The sequence below is a fragment of the Trichoderma aggressivum genome, assembly GCF_033847375.1.
Source record: "Trichoderma aggressivum f. europaeum strain CBS 100526 chromosome Unknown scaffold_049, whole genome shotgun sequence".
In the NCBI taxonomy this organism is placed as follows: domain Eukaryota; kingdom Fungi; phylum Ascomycota; class Sordariomycetes; order Hypocreales; family Hypocreaceae; genus Trichoderma; species Trichoderma aggressivum.
Genome location: NW_026946415.1, coordinates 159,778 through 171,890, shown reverse-complemented (window position 1 = coordinate 171,890; position 12,113 = coordinate 159,778). Strand labels below are relative to the sequence as shown.

At 45.1% G+C, this 12,113-nt stretch overlaps 3 protein-coding genes across 3 annotated transcripts; 2 read left to right on the top strand and 1 right to left on the bottom strand.

Moving 5' to 3' along the window:
• Positions 1 to 385: 385 nt before the first annotated feature.
• Positions 386 to 1,768, top strand: Triagg1_9143 (uncharacterized protein; the record flags this gene model as incomplete). Its single annotated transcript, XM_062904068.1, has 2 exons — positions 386 to 706; positions 755 to 1,768. 2 exons carry the CDS (start codon positions 386 to 388, stop codon positions 1,766 to 1,768), a joined length of 1,335 nt encoding a protein of 444 aa, XP_062751916.1.
• Positions 1,769 to 4,625: 2,857 nt separating this feature from the next.
• Positions 4,626 to 6,079, top strand: Triagg1_9142 (uncharacterized protein; the record flags this gene model as incomplete). The annotated part of the gene is made up of 5 exons (XM_062904067.1): positions 4,626 to 4,897; positions 4,952 to 5,492; positions 5,550 to 5,625; positions 5,692 to 5,940; positions 5,991 to 6,079. 5 exons carry the CDS (start codon positions 4,626 to 4,628, stop codon positions 6,077 to 6,079), a joined length of 1,227 nt encoding a protein of 408 aa, XP_062751915.1.
• Positions 6,080 to 6,358: 279 nt separating this feature from the next.
• Positions 6,359 to 7,568, bottom strand: Triagg1_9141 (uncharacterized protein; the record flags this gene model as incomplete). Its single annotated transcript, XM_062904066.1, has 4 exons — positions 6,359 to 7,019; positions 7,086 to 7,186; positions 7,258 to 7,416; positions 7,527 to 7,568. 4 exons carry the CDS (start codon positions 7,566 to 7,568, stop codon positions 6,359 to 6,361), a joined length of 963 nt encoding a protein of 320 aa, XP_062751914.1.
• Between the last annotated feature and the right edge of the window lie 4,545 nt (positions 7,569 to 12,113).

Genomic DNA, 12,113 nt, shown 5'->3' with positions numbered 1-12,113 from the left:
ACATGAATATAGTTTCTGAACAGCAAGCAAGAAAAATCTTATCGCATCGATATTACTATTATCATAGGTCTCATTGGTTATTGAGCGAAATTATTAAGCCATGCCCGCCCGAACGGTGGCAACGAACGACGCAATTATTACCTATGATGACATAAAAAACAAGTGTATCAATAATCAACAGAGGGGAGATGTACCTGAAGGATGCTCAGTATTCTTACCAAAGGACATGGCCGAGTCCTTGATGCTGCCGGGAAGAGTCAAATCAACTTTGCGTGAACATATTAAAGAGACAACCCCTGAAAATATTGAAGATCTAGCAAAATATGTTATGACGCACGCAAAGCAAGTATTTCTCATTTTGGTGTTTTCAAGCACCGTAAAAGCAATGAAAAATCTCCAAAATAGTGGATTCAAGGATGAAGATCTTCCTGTATGCACCAACTCGTCTGGCAAAATATGCAAAACGGATTCGGATTCGCCCCTGGATTTTTTTGCGGATTGGAACTCCAGCGATATTGACCATTTCTATGACAAACAATGGACTTTCTTGGCTCCAGTTTTTCATGAGAACAAATTCGTATATGAGTTTGATGGGCAGCATCGGCTCCCATATCTACCAGCAGAGCAAGCTGGTAATGCTTCAGGGCATTTCGGTGTAGTCCGGAAGCTAACCCTCCATTACGCGCATTACCAACATGGAGAACAGGTAAGTTTTAATTTCTACATTGATCGGCGGCTCGCTGACATTACCTAGACTAAGGGAAGTGTCGATGTTCCTGCAGATGCATCTTTTCATGTAGCTCTAAAGCGCCTGTTACAGAATGACCAGCAGACAGACGTGAAAAAGTTTTATGAGAAGGAAAAGCATACGCTAGAGATGATGAAAAAGTTGGACAACAAACATTTGATCAAGGCCATTGCGACATATACCAAAGGGAATGACAGGTATTTCCTGTTCCCATGGGCTAATGGCGGGAACCTTGAACAGTTGTTGCAGTCCAAACGCGGAACGCTTGACAAAGACCTCGTAGGATGGGTTTTGGACCAGATTGTGGGCCTTTCAGAGGCTATCAAGGCCCTCCATGATAAAAATATTCGGCATGGAGATATTAAGCCGTCCAACGTTCTTTGTTCGAAACCTGAGACTGGAAACGTCGGTCAATCTACTCTGATAATAGCCGATGTTGGTCTCGCGAAGCAGCATATGGATTACACTCGCAATCGGAATAACACGACGACTACCAGGCACGGTAGTATCACATACGAGCCTCCAGAAGTATCGCCAAAGCGGCAACTCAAGTCTTTGTCGCGTAAGTACGATATATGGTCATTAGGTTGCGTCTTCTTGGAGCTCATCATTTGGGCTGTTTACGACGTACATGGGACAAGATCTCTCCATGGTCACCTCGGTCAAAATTCCAATTCCAGGTTTTGGCGAGAAGCTCGCTTTAGAGGTGCCGAAAAGATCCATTCGGCTGTTAGAAGATGGATGAAAAAGCTGAAAGGCGATCTCAAGCGCTCATCTGCATTTCGTGACATAATTGAACTCATCGAGGACAAGTTTTTAATCATATCAGACAAGTGGCGAGCGGATTCCATGACGGTGGTAAATTCACTAGAGGCAATCCGAAAAAGGGCAAAAGAACCTTCAAACGCGGATTATCTGTTCAATCACGAGCTGGAAAGACTGGCAACCGGCAGCCGATTATCCGCATCCAGTGCATCTGCTAAACGGGATGCTGCCGATCCTTCAACACAAGTAAGTTGACCCTGCTATTACGCGTTAAGCCACGATCCAACTGACGAATAAAATCAAGTATGTGAGCTTAGATGAGAATCAACCCTACTTATGGATTTCAAGTTTGCTAATGAGAGCTCGTCGGGCGATTGGAGAATGTTCGTAAGGGCCTCGAGACAACTACATTGCAGATCCTAACAATGAATAGCGGGTGAGTTCTTCACGCACACAATGCCTTCAATCCTCTGTGCCGAACTATATGATGAGATACTAGCAGAGCATGCATAGTGGCCCACTAGCTTTTACGACAGATGGCGCAATGCCCCAGAGAACAATTGGGCCAAATCTTGGATAGCCGGGCTTTGGAGTTCATTCCGTCCACCAAGGCATGTATCGAAGCCTTGTCGATTTGAGCATATATTTGATTTTGGGTCACCATCCCCAGTTTCCCCCCTAAGAATTGACGCTTTAGAACTTGATGCGACCGACTGTTCGCTGTGCCACTTACTAGCCCTCTGTCGTTCAAAAGCCAAACTGAACCTTGGGGAGCCCATGAACCTTGTCCGGGACGACGCTTCTCACGTATTACGAAGCTCACATACCGGTCCTCCTATGATTTCAATATACTCTGATCCAGGTCTGTAGAATCGCTTCCGCGCACTGTAACTACAAGGATAGCTGAACTATTTACAGCATCTGGATTCGTACCAACTTACGCCCAATGTGGGCTGCCGTGCCTTCCAGAACTTCCTAACACACAATTCAAGCTTCTTAACCAATGGATTGACCTTTGTGATGAATCACATGATTGCATGTCCCCAAAAACAATTACAGCTACCCGTAAGAATATGCCTACGAGAGTCATAGATGTTAGGAACGAATCCATTCGCCTTGTCGAAACCAGCGACAATACTAATGATCATTACGTTGCATTGAGTCATTGTTGGGGAAAACTCAAGAAAGAAGAAAGATTTTGCACCTATGCTCACAACATTGATGCTCTGAAGAGGAATATTCCCTATAAAGCGTTGCCAAAGACCTTCCAGGATGCAGTGACAGTTACTCGTGCTTTAGGCGTTTCGTATCTCTGGATCGACTCACTTTGCATTATTCAAGAAGATGAAAAAGACTGGGAATCAGAAGCCACTAGGATGGAAGAAGTCTTTAGCTCTGCATACTGTACTGTCGCCGCGAGCCGCGGTACCTCTTCCCTTAGTGGGTTCCTTGGCGAGCGAAAGCCCAGGGCCTACGCCAAAGTTCAGACATCAGGCGGGCCGTTATATCTTGCCGAAGCTATCGATGATTTCCATGCACACGTTGAGGAGAGCGAATTGAGCAAACGAGGTTGGGTACTACAAGAGAGAGCGCTTTCCCGGCGTACAATATACTTCACAGAAACCCAAATATATTGGGAATGTGGCCAAGGCATATTTTGCGAAACCTTGGCTGCTCTACGCAAGTATGGATACGAAAAGTGTTTTATCGCATATTATTGCTAATGGATATTTGACACAGCCCTCAATCGCAAGTCTTGAGTGACTCCAACTTTCCAGTTTCCAGTCTGAAATACCACAAAGATGAACGTATACGACTCATTCAAGACATAAATCATAAGTACAGCAAACTTGGCCTTACAATGGCGACCGATCGTCCAAAGGCAATACTTGGCTTGCAAACTCGACTGGCTCGCACATTCGAGTCCAACGTCATCTACGGTATCTATGAAGCATATCTAGCAAGGACGCTGCTTTGGCAAGCTGAAGAGCCCGGTGGCCTTTCTCGTATATCATTTAAAGACGACAAATCTATACCTTCCTGGTCATGGATGGCATACACTGGAGGAATACAATATATGGAAATCCCCTTTCAACAAGTCCATTGGACTGGAAACCTCCAGAGCCCTTTCAATTCCCCAGCTCCTAATGGTGGATGCAAGCGCGGGCTACGTGCGAAAGCAAACAACTTCATCAACAGGCCTATGCTTTTGAAAGGAGTAGCCATTGATTCCAAAGATTACGTCTTTGATCAGCATAGTTGGAAATGCATTGTGATTGGTATCAACCAGGTTGCGAACATGCATAAGTTACTTATTTATGTTTTGCTAGTACGTCCGGTATCAGACGATCCTCGGACTTACCAGAGAGGGGGTGTTGGCGCTCTTTTTTTGAATGATATCTCGCCAGTCGCTGAGAACATCTTTGTAGTCTAGTGTCGATTTGTGAGCGCTGTACTTGGAATTTTTCAAGTAAGATGGAAGATGTGAAATTGTGTTCGCTAATTAGGACGTGGATAAATTCACCACCATCTCAACCAAATTACTACCCTGCGAACCGCACAGGCGTGAGTAATCTTGATTGCTCGAGTTTAATAAGTAATACTCCTACATCAAATTAAGATTTCTCTACTCTTATTGACATTTCCAATATCATAATAGTAACAACAATGTGATGATAATGATGGCCATCGAGAGCATCTCTGGATGACTAATAAACGCGCGCAGCATATGGAATCTTGCGTTCCTCGTCGCAAAGTAGTTTGTTTGGGCTAGATGACGCAGTGGGGCAGAGGAAAACAGACGGTGTCATTGAGGATCGTTTGTGTTAGACCGCTAATTATAAGACGTGTAGTGTAACCATAATGCCTCCCTATTGTGGACAAACATTGGTAATCTTCCCACAATTCAAGAGCCGCTATATTTCTGTATGTATAAGCCTAAACGATGGTATTTCAATTTGTAAGTTTATCGTAAGAAGCAATTAGTCAGTCAGGTAGATGTAGTCAATGTTGTAGAACTGCTTCAAAGGACAATTGTATAAAGAGCTTGACGTTTGCAGTTATTCGATGACTTTCGCTCTTCAAATTAGTTGTATCCAAACAGTCCAGCACAATGCGTTTCGATATTCTGTCTTGTCTGTTCGTTGCTTCTGCAAGCGCCTCGGTGCTCTCGAGCGGAAGATATCGACTAAAGCCCTATACGCTTAACCTGGAGAGCCAAGTCCCTCGAATGCTTCAACTGATCAGTAACACTCATCTACCTGATGCTCCTGAATACCCTGGCCTCTCCTCTGACGCTGGAATCTCACTGAGTACTCTGAAGTCACTGCGTACACAGTGGCTGACTCAATTTGATTGGAAAAAGGAGCAAGCTAGCATCAACAAGTGAGTTGCTGGGTGATTGGTCCTTCGCTCAAGCACTGCTAAACATTGTGCAAGATACCCACAGTTTACGGCCGAGATTGAAGGCCTTACGGTGCATTTCGTACACAAGAAATCCACCGCGCGGAACGCTATTCCCCTGATCTTGGTCCACGGGTGGCCTGGATCGTTTCTGGAGTTTCTCCCGTTGATTGACAATCTCACCAAGGAGGGGAAGACTTCAAATGGGAAATCCATCTCCTTTGATGTTATCATTCCCAATCTTCCTGGCTTTGGGGTGTCTTCGGCTCCTCCAGGCAACTGGACAAACGAAGACACGGCGAGGGTTTTCAACACCCTCATGACGGATGTTCTTGGCTATAAGAAATATGCTACTCATGGAACAGATTGGGGCTGTGCGATTGCGTACGGCCTTTATGATTCATACAATAGTACCGTCCGCGCAGCTCATCTAGCCTCACTGCCCTTTGTTCCGCTTAGCCCAGACCAACTTGCTGCCGAAGGCATTGCACTAAATGCACTTGAGACGTTTGAAGAGCAATCATTTGTGGAGTGGTCTACCAACGGCTATGCCTATTTTCAACAAGAGACAACCAAGGTAAGCGGCGATCAGTCGTCCCACCAAAACGGACAATCAGCTTACGGTTGCACCCAGCCAAATACCATAGGTCTCGCTCTATATGATAACCCTGTCGGTCAATTGGCATACATGGGTGAAAAGTTTCTCATCTGTGAGTAGCCCTAATCCAACGTCGTCATCGTCGCCTTTTCTTTTACTAAGATTGTCGAACGTCTAGGGTCTGATCCTCGAGCCGGCACTGGCCCTTCGGTCTTGACACACAATGAAATCTTAAGATCCGTCTCCCTTTATTACCTCACTAAATCGTTCAACTCGGCCGGATTCATCTACTACCAGAATCGATTCGCCACCGACTACACGAAAGCCAAGACGGATGCGCCACTACTGTTCAGCTCCTTCAAGTATAACATACTCTTCTGGCCACAAGCATTGGTGAAACAGACTGGCAATCTTGTCGTCTATAAGAGTAAGTGCCGGATTGCGCTATTTGATTACCAACCTCTGACTCCGCTATAGATCATGATTTTGGTGGACATTTCCCTGCTTTGGACAATCCTCCTGCGTTGATATCTGACCTCCGAGAAATCGGATGCTATTGGAAATAGAAGCTGCCAGTATAAGTTCATTCAGCAGCGGCTATTGCGATGATCACTACATCTGCAAGAGAAGGGCTCTGTTCGTAATCTCTTCTGTTGGAATCCGCCACATCGCTCTTGGGAGAGATTCCATATACAATATCACAATAATCTACCATTCATCATTTAATTATTTATAACTTGAGTTACTAGAAAATAAGACCTATAATCAGTCAGATTTAATTACCAGATATCTTATTGCAGCTAAATAATTTTTAACACTCTAACAGCGAGTATCTATTGTGACACTTATACCCATTGTTGGTCATTGTACTCTGAGATTAATGTTCCTCCATTTACTTCAAGATCCAAGTGGTTTACAATAACATCAGTTACTTTAGCAGCCGATTCGTCGGGGGTATAGGGCCCCTTGAATCTATTAGACGCTTGGGTAGGCGGCCCAAAAGATTTCTGCACGCGCTGATAATTCAGATCTACTTGGGTCGTCAGCATGATTTCGTAGGAGTGGAGTTGATTTTGTGGCATCGAGTACATGTAAGCAGCGTTGACGCTATGTGCCTTGGGAAGTAAATGCCACTCACCATCGGGTTTGGGGGTGTTGAACTCGGTCTTGATGATCCCCGGGCTGATTGCAGAAATTGTAACGCCTTCATAAGCGTATTGAGCATGGAATGCGGCCACAACTTGGTTGACGGCGGCTTTGCTGATGCCATAGGGCGCGTGGCCAAATATTCGCCATTTTGCTGTCCAATGAGGGTCGCCAGCGCCACTGCTAATTACGACTCCTTTCTTGGCAGTGCCGTTGAGAAGAAGCGGTGCAAAGAGACCAAGAGCGTGGGCAACACCCAAGCAGTTGGTCTTGAAGGTGCGGATCATGTCTTTGTCAAATTGTTCGCGGTCATTGAGAATGCTAAAACGGAGCGAAGCCAGTGCATCGTTAGTTCCCTCTCTGGTTTTGTATTATAATAACGCGGGGACATCCAGAGATGGTATTAAACAATCACATTGTACTCACGCATTGCCAATATCATCAACAATACTGTCACTGACAGCAGCGTTGACAATGAGATAGTCTAGTTTGTTATCCAGTATCTTGCGTGTCTCTTCCAAAGCTGCCTAATTCTCGAGTTAGTCAAATAAGATTGCTGGACAGTGCAAAGCAAAACACGCAAAGGCCCCAGTCTGACCTTTAACGACTCAAAGTCCTCTAAATCAGCAGTAAGAATGCGAACATTTGCCCTGCCAGGTAGATCCTTCTCAAAAGTAGCAGTGGCTGCCGCCTTGTCGCGGACCAGCGCAATGACTGTATTGGATGGGGTTTCTGACCAGATCTTTGTCAGAGCAAACTAGGTACCCGTCAGCAATTTGAAGCTGCTTAATTCCTCCAACAATGCTAAACCCATGGAATAGCTGTAGAATCGAAGGTATATCACAACATAAGTCGTTTGGTGCATACCCCAAGTCCTCGAGAGGCACCGACAATGACGACGGAGGACATTGTCAGAGAAATAAGTCGATCCCTGACTATGGAAATCTAGATTAAACCAATCAAAGTACTCTCGCCTCTGTATAACCAATGACAAATGTTCAGGGAGTTTCGAAAAAAGACATTTTAGGAATACGATGGAGCACTGGATCTTATATCTATGCATCTACAATATTATTGCTGAGTCACATCCATCGAGGCCTCAAATAAGTGACACCAGCAGCATTCAGCTCTATTATTAATTAACCTGTATTTGTAAGAACATACTCACGGAGTTTAGGTAGTTAAGCCATTCTTCCATGAGTGATTCTCAAAAAATGCCAGTGTGATCCATCCTCAATATGAGTCAATTGATATGGAGGCTTCTCCTCCCTGAGCATCCGAACAACCTTCCATAAGTGGGCGTCAACTTCAAGTGATGGAGATTCTGGTTGGGCTAGAGTAAGCTTGCTGTTTAATCACCCGTCTAATTATGGAGAAAAGCTAGTCTAAGATTGCCTCACCGCTGATACGCGATTCGGAAATAGTTTCTGCAGATGAGTAATAGTCAATGTGGAGTAAAGCTCGGGAATTCTTGCATTTTGTCCTAGAGAAGATTGACGCTGGAGATATGTCGCGGTATCTTCAGCTAATTCCGGAGCAGAGGAAACACATACAATATAGTATCCTGGCCACATCATCTTAACGGCTTCGGAACATGGTATTCTATATATAATAATCGAGTCCTGGCTTGGTCAATAGTCGAGAAATTGGGTCTGATAACCAACTCTTGCGACTTTTAACCTGGCAACACTACTCTTCACCTGGTGAGGCTACGCTCAGATAAGCCAAAAACTAGTAACCAATATGGCCCCCATTACGCAGATCCTGCTCCTGTCGCTTCGGGTCTCGGTCGAGGCCGAAGGAGTCATCAAAGAAACCGTTACCTTGCTGCGAGAACAAGAAAGCATTCGGCATTTCCGATGGAGTATGATACTGGAGGAAGACAACAAACTCTGTATATTTGTTGACTGGGACGAGAATTCCGCACTGGACAGATATGTACAATCTGATGCATATCAGCGATTGCTACAAATCATGAGTGCCCAAACCAATGAGCCCGTCACTGCTCATAAAGTTGTATTTGATCCACATGGTACTACAGTACTCGATAACAAAGGTGGCCAGGGTACATCGCCTGTAGCAGAAGTACTCTATCTATACTTTGATGGTGCTCAAAGCGAATCTGAGAACTTCCAAGACACCGCAACTAGAATCATTCAACAGTTTCTACAGACAATCAGTCTAACAGCAACTGGAATGACGGGAGAATATTCCGTTGGTTGGATGCTGGATCAAGCTGTATTTAAGGATGAGATGTGTAGGGCTTATGTTTTAGTTGTCGGGTGGCAGAGTGTTGAGAGCCAACTACAGTTCCTGGCTACGAAAGATTTCCACAGCGCTTTCCCCATCATTGGCGGCATGCAAGGATTTAGAGGTGCATCAAAAACTTTTGTTTCCAATTATACCATAGACTTCTAATAGTTGTCGAAAGAGCTATCATATTCAAACTTGGCCTTCTAAGCCTTCATCGCCTAGACGATATCATTCATCGTTTTGAGTTCAAGGGTAAACTCGCCGTTGACATAGTTGGCCAAGTGAAGCTAGTCTGGGAATTCCTTCGTAGTTTGTCTGATCTCAGCTCTATACAAAACTTTGAGTGCCTTGGAAATTTTTTAGCCTGCAAAAGCCCCATCAATCTTTCGGGATTTATTGCCCAGTGTCCTATTTGGGCTTGAGAATCGCATACGACTGGACGGCTAGCGAATACGCAGAGCGGCGTATTTCTTACTCAAGTAAAGACCCAGTTTTGCAGCTTGCTGCTTTGTCGCCATAGCATAAAAAGTCACCTACGAAGCAGCAGTTATTACCCACTCCCTATCTCTACCCGTAGCATACCCTCTGATGACATGATTCGAATCAAGGTGTCAAGCTGTCAAATGTGCAAAAGTAAGACCAACACCCAATGTCTCTTCAGTTCAAATCGGCGATTTTATCGACCTGTCTTTGCTGAGAAGCAACAACTTGTTTCGCGGCTCTTTACCCTGCATCATTTTACATCGCTCTTCTCCCCCTGTTTAGATTTCACTGCTAGCGCTGAATAGCTATTAGATTGCAAAATCCGGTGTAGCAAAGAGCAACCGACCTGTTACAAATGCATCACATCCGGCAAGATTTGCCGATATGGACAGGCTCAACTTTCTTGGCCTCCAGAAGGTAGTAACGGACGATTGATTGTGGGTGGTACGGACCACTCTCAAACCCACGTTGTTGAACTACGTTTTATAAATGTGTCTCTGCAAGATGTTGAAAGGATTGCGAGCCTAAATCAAGGTGCGATGGAATGATGGAATCAAGCTCCGTCCATCGTTTGAAGCATGTGCTGACATTAAGCCACTAAGGATTCTGGCATGATGAATCACAAGGCGATGAAGGGAAGACACAGCATCTGAGGGTGGCTAGTTTCGTGCCCAGCTACGTCCAGAATGCAACCGAGGCCGAGTTGCTCGATTATTGTAAGTTCATAATAGTACTAATAAGTCCTTGTGCAGATTTGACATGTTTTATTTTGGGCGGAAGATTCAGCGCAGAGTCTCAGACCATTGGGGATGAAGGTGGGGGGGAGTTGGTGCAGAGATTTTGGATATTGAGAGACTTACACGACTCTTCCGAGGGCTACTTTGATTACAACAGCAGCCTCCATCAAGTAGTCTCTCATGATGAGGGACTACCTTCGCTTTTATAGTATTTTTTAGTAACGACAGCCATCGCGTCTTAGAGCTAGACCGCTGCCGTGTACACAATGCGTGCTTGCTGTAGCCATGCATAGTCTTTCAGGCGCAGTATCCAGGTTCTCGGCTGTGGAATTTGCAGTAAAGGCGATGGCTCACCACGATCCTTGTCTTTCTCCTGCCGTGGCAAGACGACGGCAGTTAGAACCTCTAATAAAAAGGTAGTCTTGTGGTGAAATTTGCCAACATGTAAGTTCCATTGTTGGTGGAGATTGGTCAGAAAGGGGCTCAGCTTAGCGCGGAGTGCAGGGCCTCGGATTGGACAACTTGCGATGATGTGCAAGTAAATGCGAATTAATAAATGGCTCTGCCTGCCTTGATGTTCTTACTAATGCCTCTTGACTGATCAGTGGGCCTAAGTGCGTGCTTCATACGGAGCATTTGGAATCATTTCATTACTGCATGGACACTTTGACAACTCTTGTGTACTATTATCTGGCGATGGCCAACATGGGTGGTTCGCAACCGCTCAGCTTCCTTTGTGACTAATTGAAGTGCGTTAGACAAAGGTCGGTCAATATTGCTACTTTTCCTCGGTAAAGCTAACCCGCTGTCGTCATTTTGCGATGTTCAAGTCTGCGAAAAGACTGCACTGACAGGTTTGCTGGCACTCTGGAAGTATTGCCTCAGCATAGTAGGAAGCAACTGCTGGTGAACCAAAACCGCTCTGCTAGCGATTACCCTCGTTGGATCACATGGAATAGAACTACAACAAACAACATCGATAACCAAGAGTCATTAACAACTTGTTCTGATGGATCATATTAGCAGTTGGCAGAGTAGCTTTATCTTTTCCCAAGTGGACTACATGCTATTTATCTGTGGTGACGATGAGTTGGAACTATTATATCAAGGCCAAAGAGAGCTCTAGCGAGCTCAAATCGACTGGAAGCAAGAGTATATTGCCAGCCATAGAATTTTCATCACTAGATACCTTGAACATTTAGTCACTCTCACCTTTTGTATATCGCGTACTATATCTCGCAAAGTTGTCCTCATCCTCGATCCTGATTCTCATATCGGAGGTCTGTCTGCAAAGGCCTTTGCGATGCAGAGATGGAAAATAGCCATGGTACCTAGACGTCTCAAGGACGGCTTCAGTTCTGAAGGCTATTTACAGATCTCTGGTGACCTCTCTGAGCCCCAGAAAGTGCCCTACTTGTTCGATAAGGCATCTAAGCCTTACCCATTCCGAGTGTTGTCATTTCTAATAGCACGAAATGCGTTTTCTTCATGTTCTTCATCGTCGGCATTGTCGAGAGTTATCTACTGAAGTCACGTTAGGAGCGGTGAGGTGCGTCGCGAACGCAAAATATTCGCCATCAGCACTGTCCGTCTCTCAGATTGAGCTTGAAATGGCCGTCAACTGTACCACCGCCATCGCAGCAGCCAGCAGGCGGTAGTTAGTTTCAATCGCTTACCAGAAGACGCATCAAAGAACTTTGTCTATACCGGAAACAAGCTTCACTTGGCAACGTTGGAGAAGGTCTCTCTTCAATGTCGGGAAATCGGCGGCCGCAAGCCTCATCCACACAGGAACCAAATCGTATCGAGACGCAGGTTTCAAGTGAGTCAGAGAAAATATGAGAACACTGATACTTGGAGAAACATCTCATTTCTGTCATGGTGATGCCGAACAGTTTCTATGACAAAAATGAGCCATTGGAAGACGGGTCGCAGGCGGGAGCAGACTTTGATGGTCCAACTCGAGCTGCTCTACATGTAC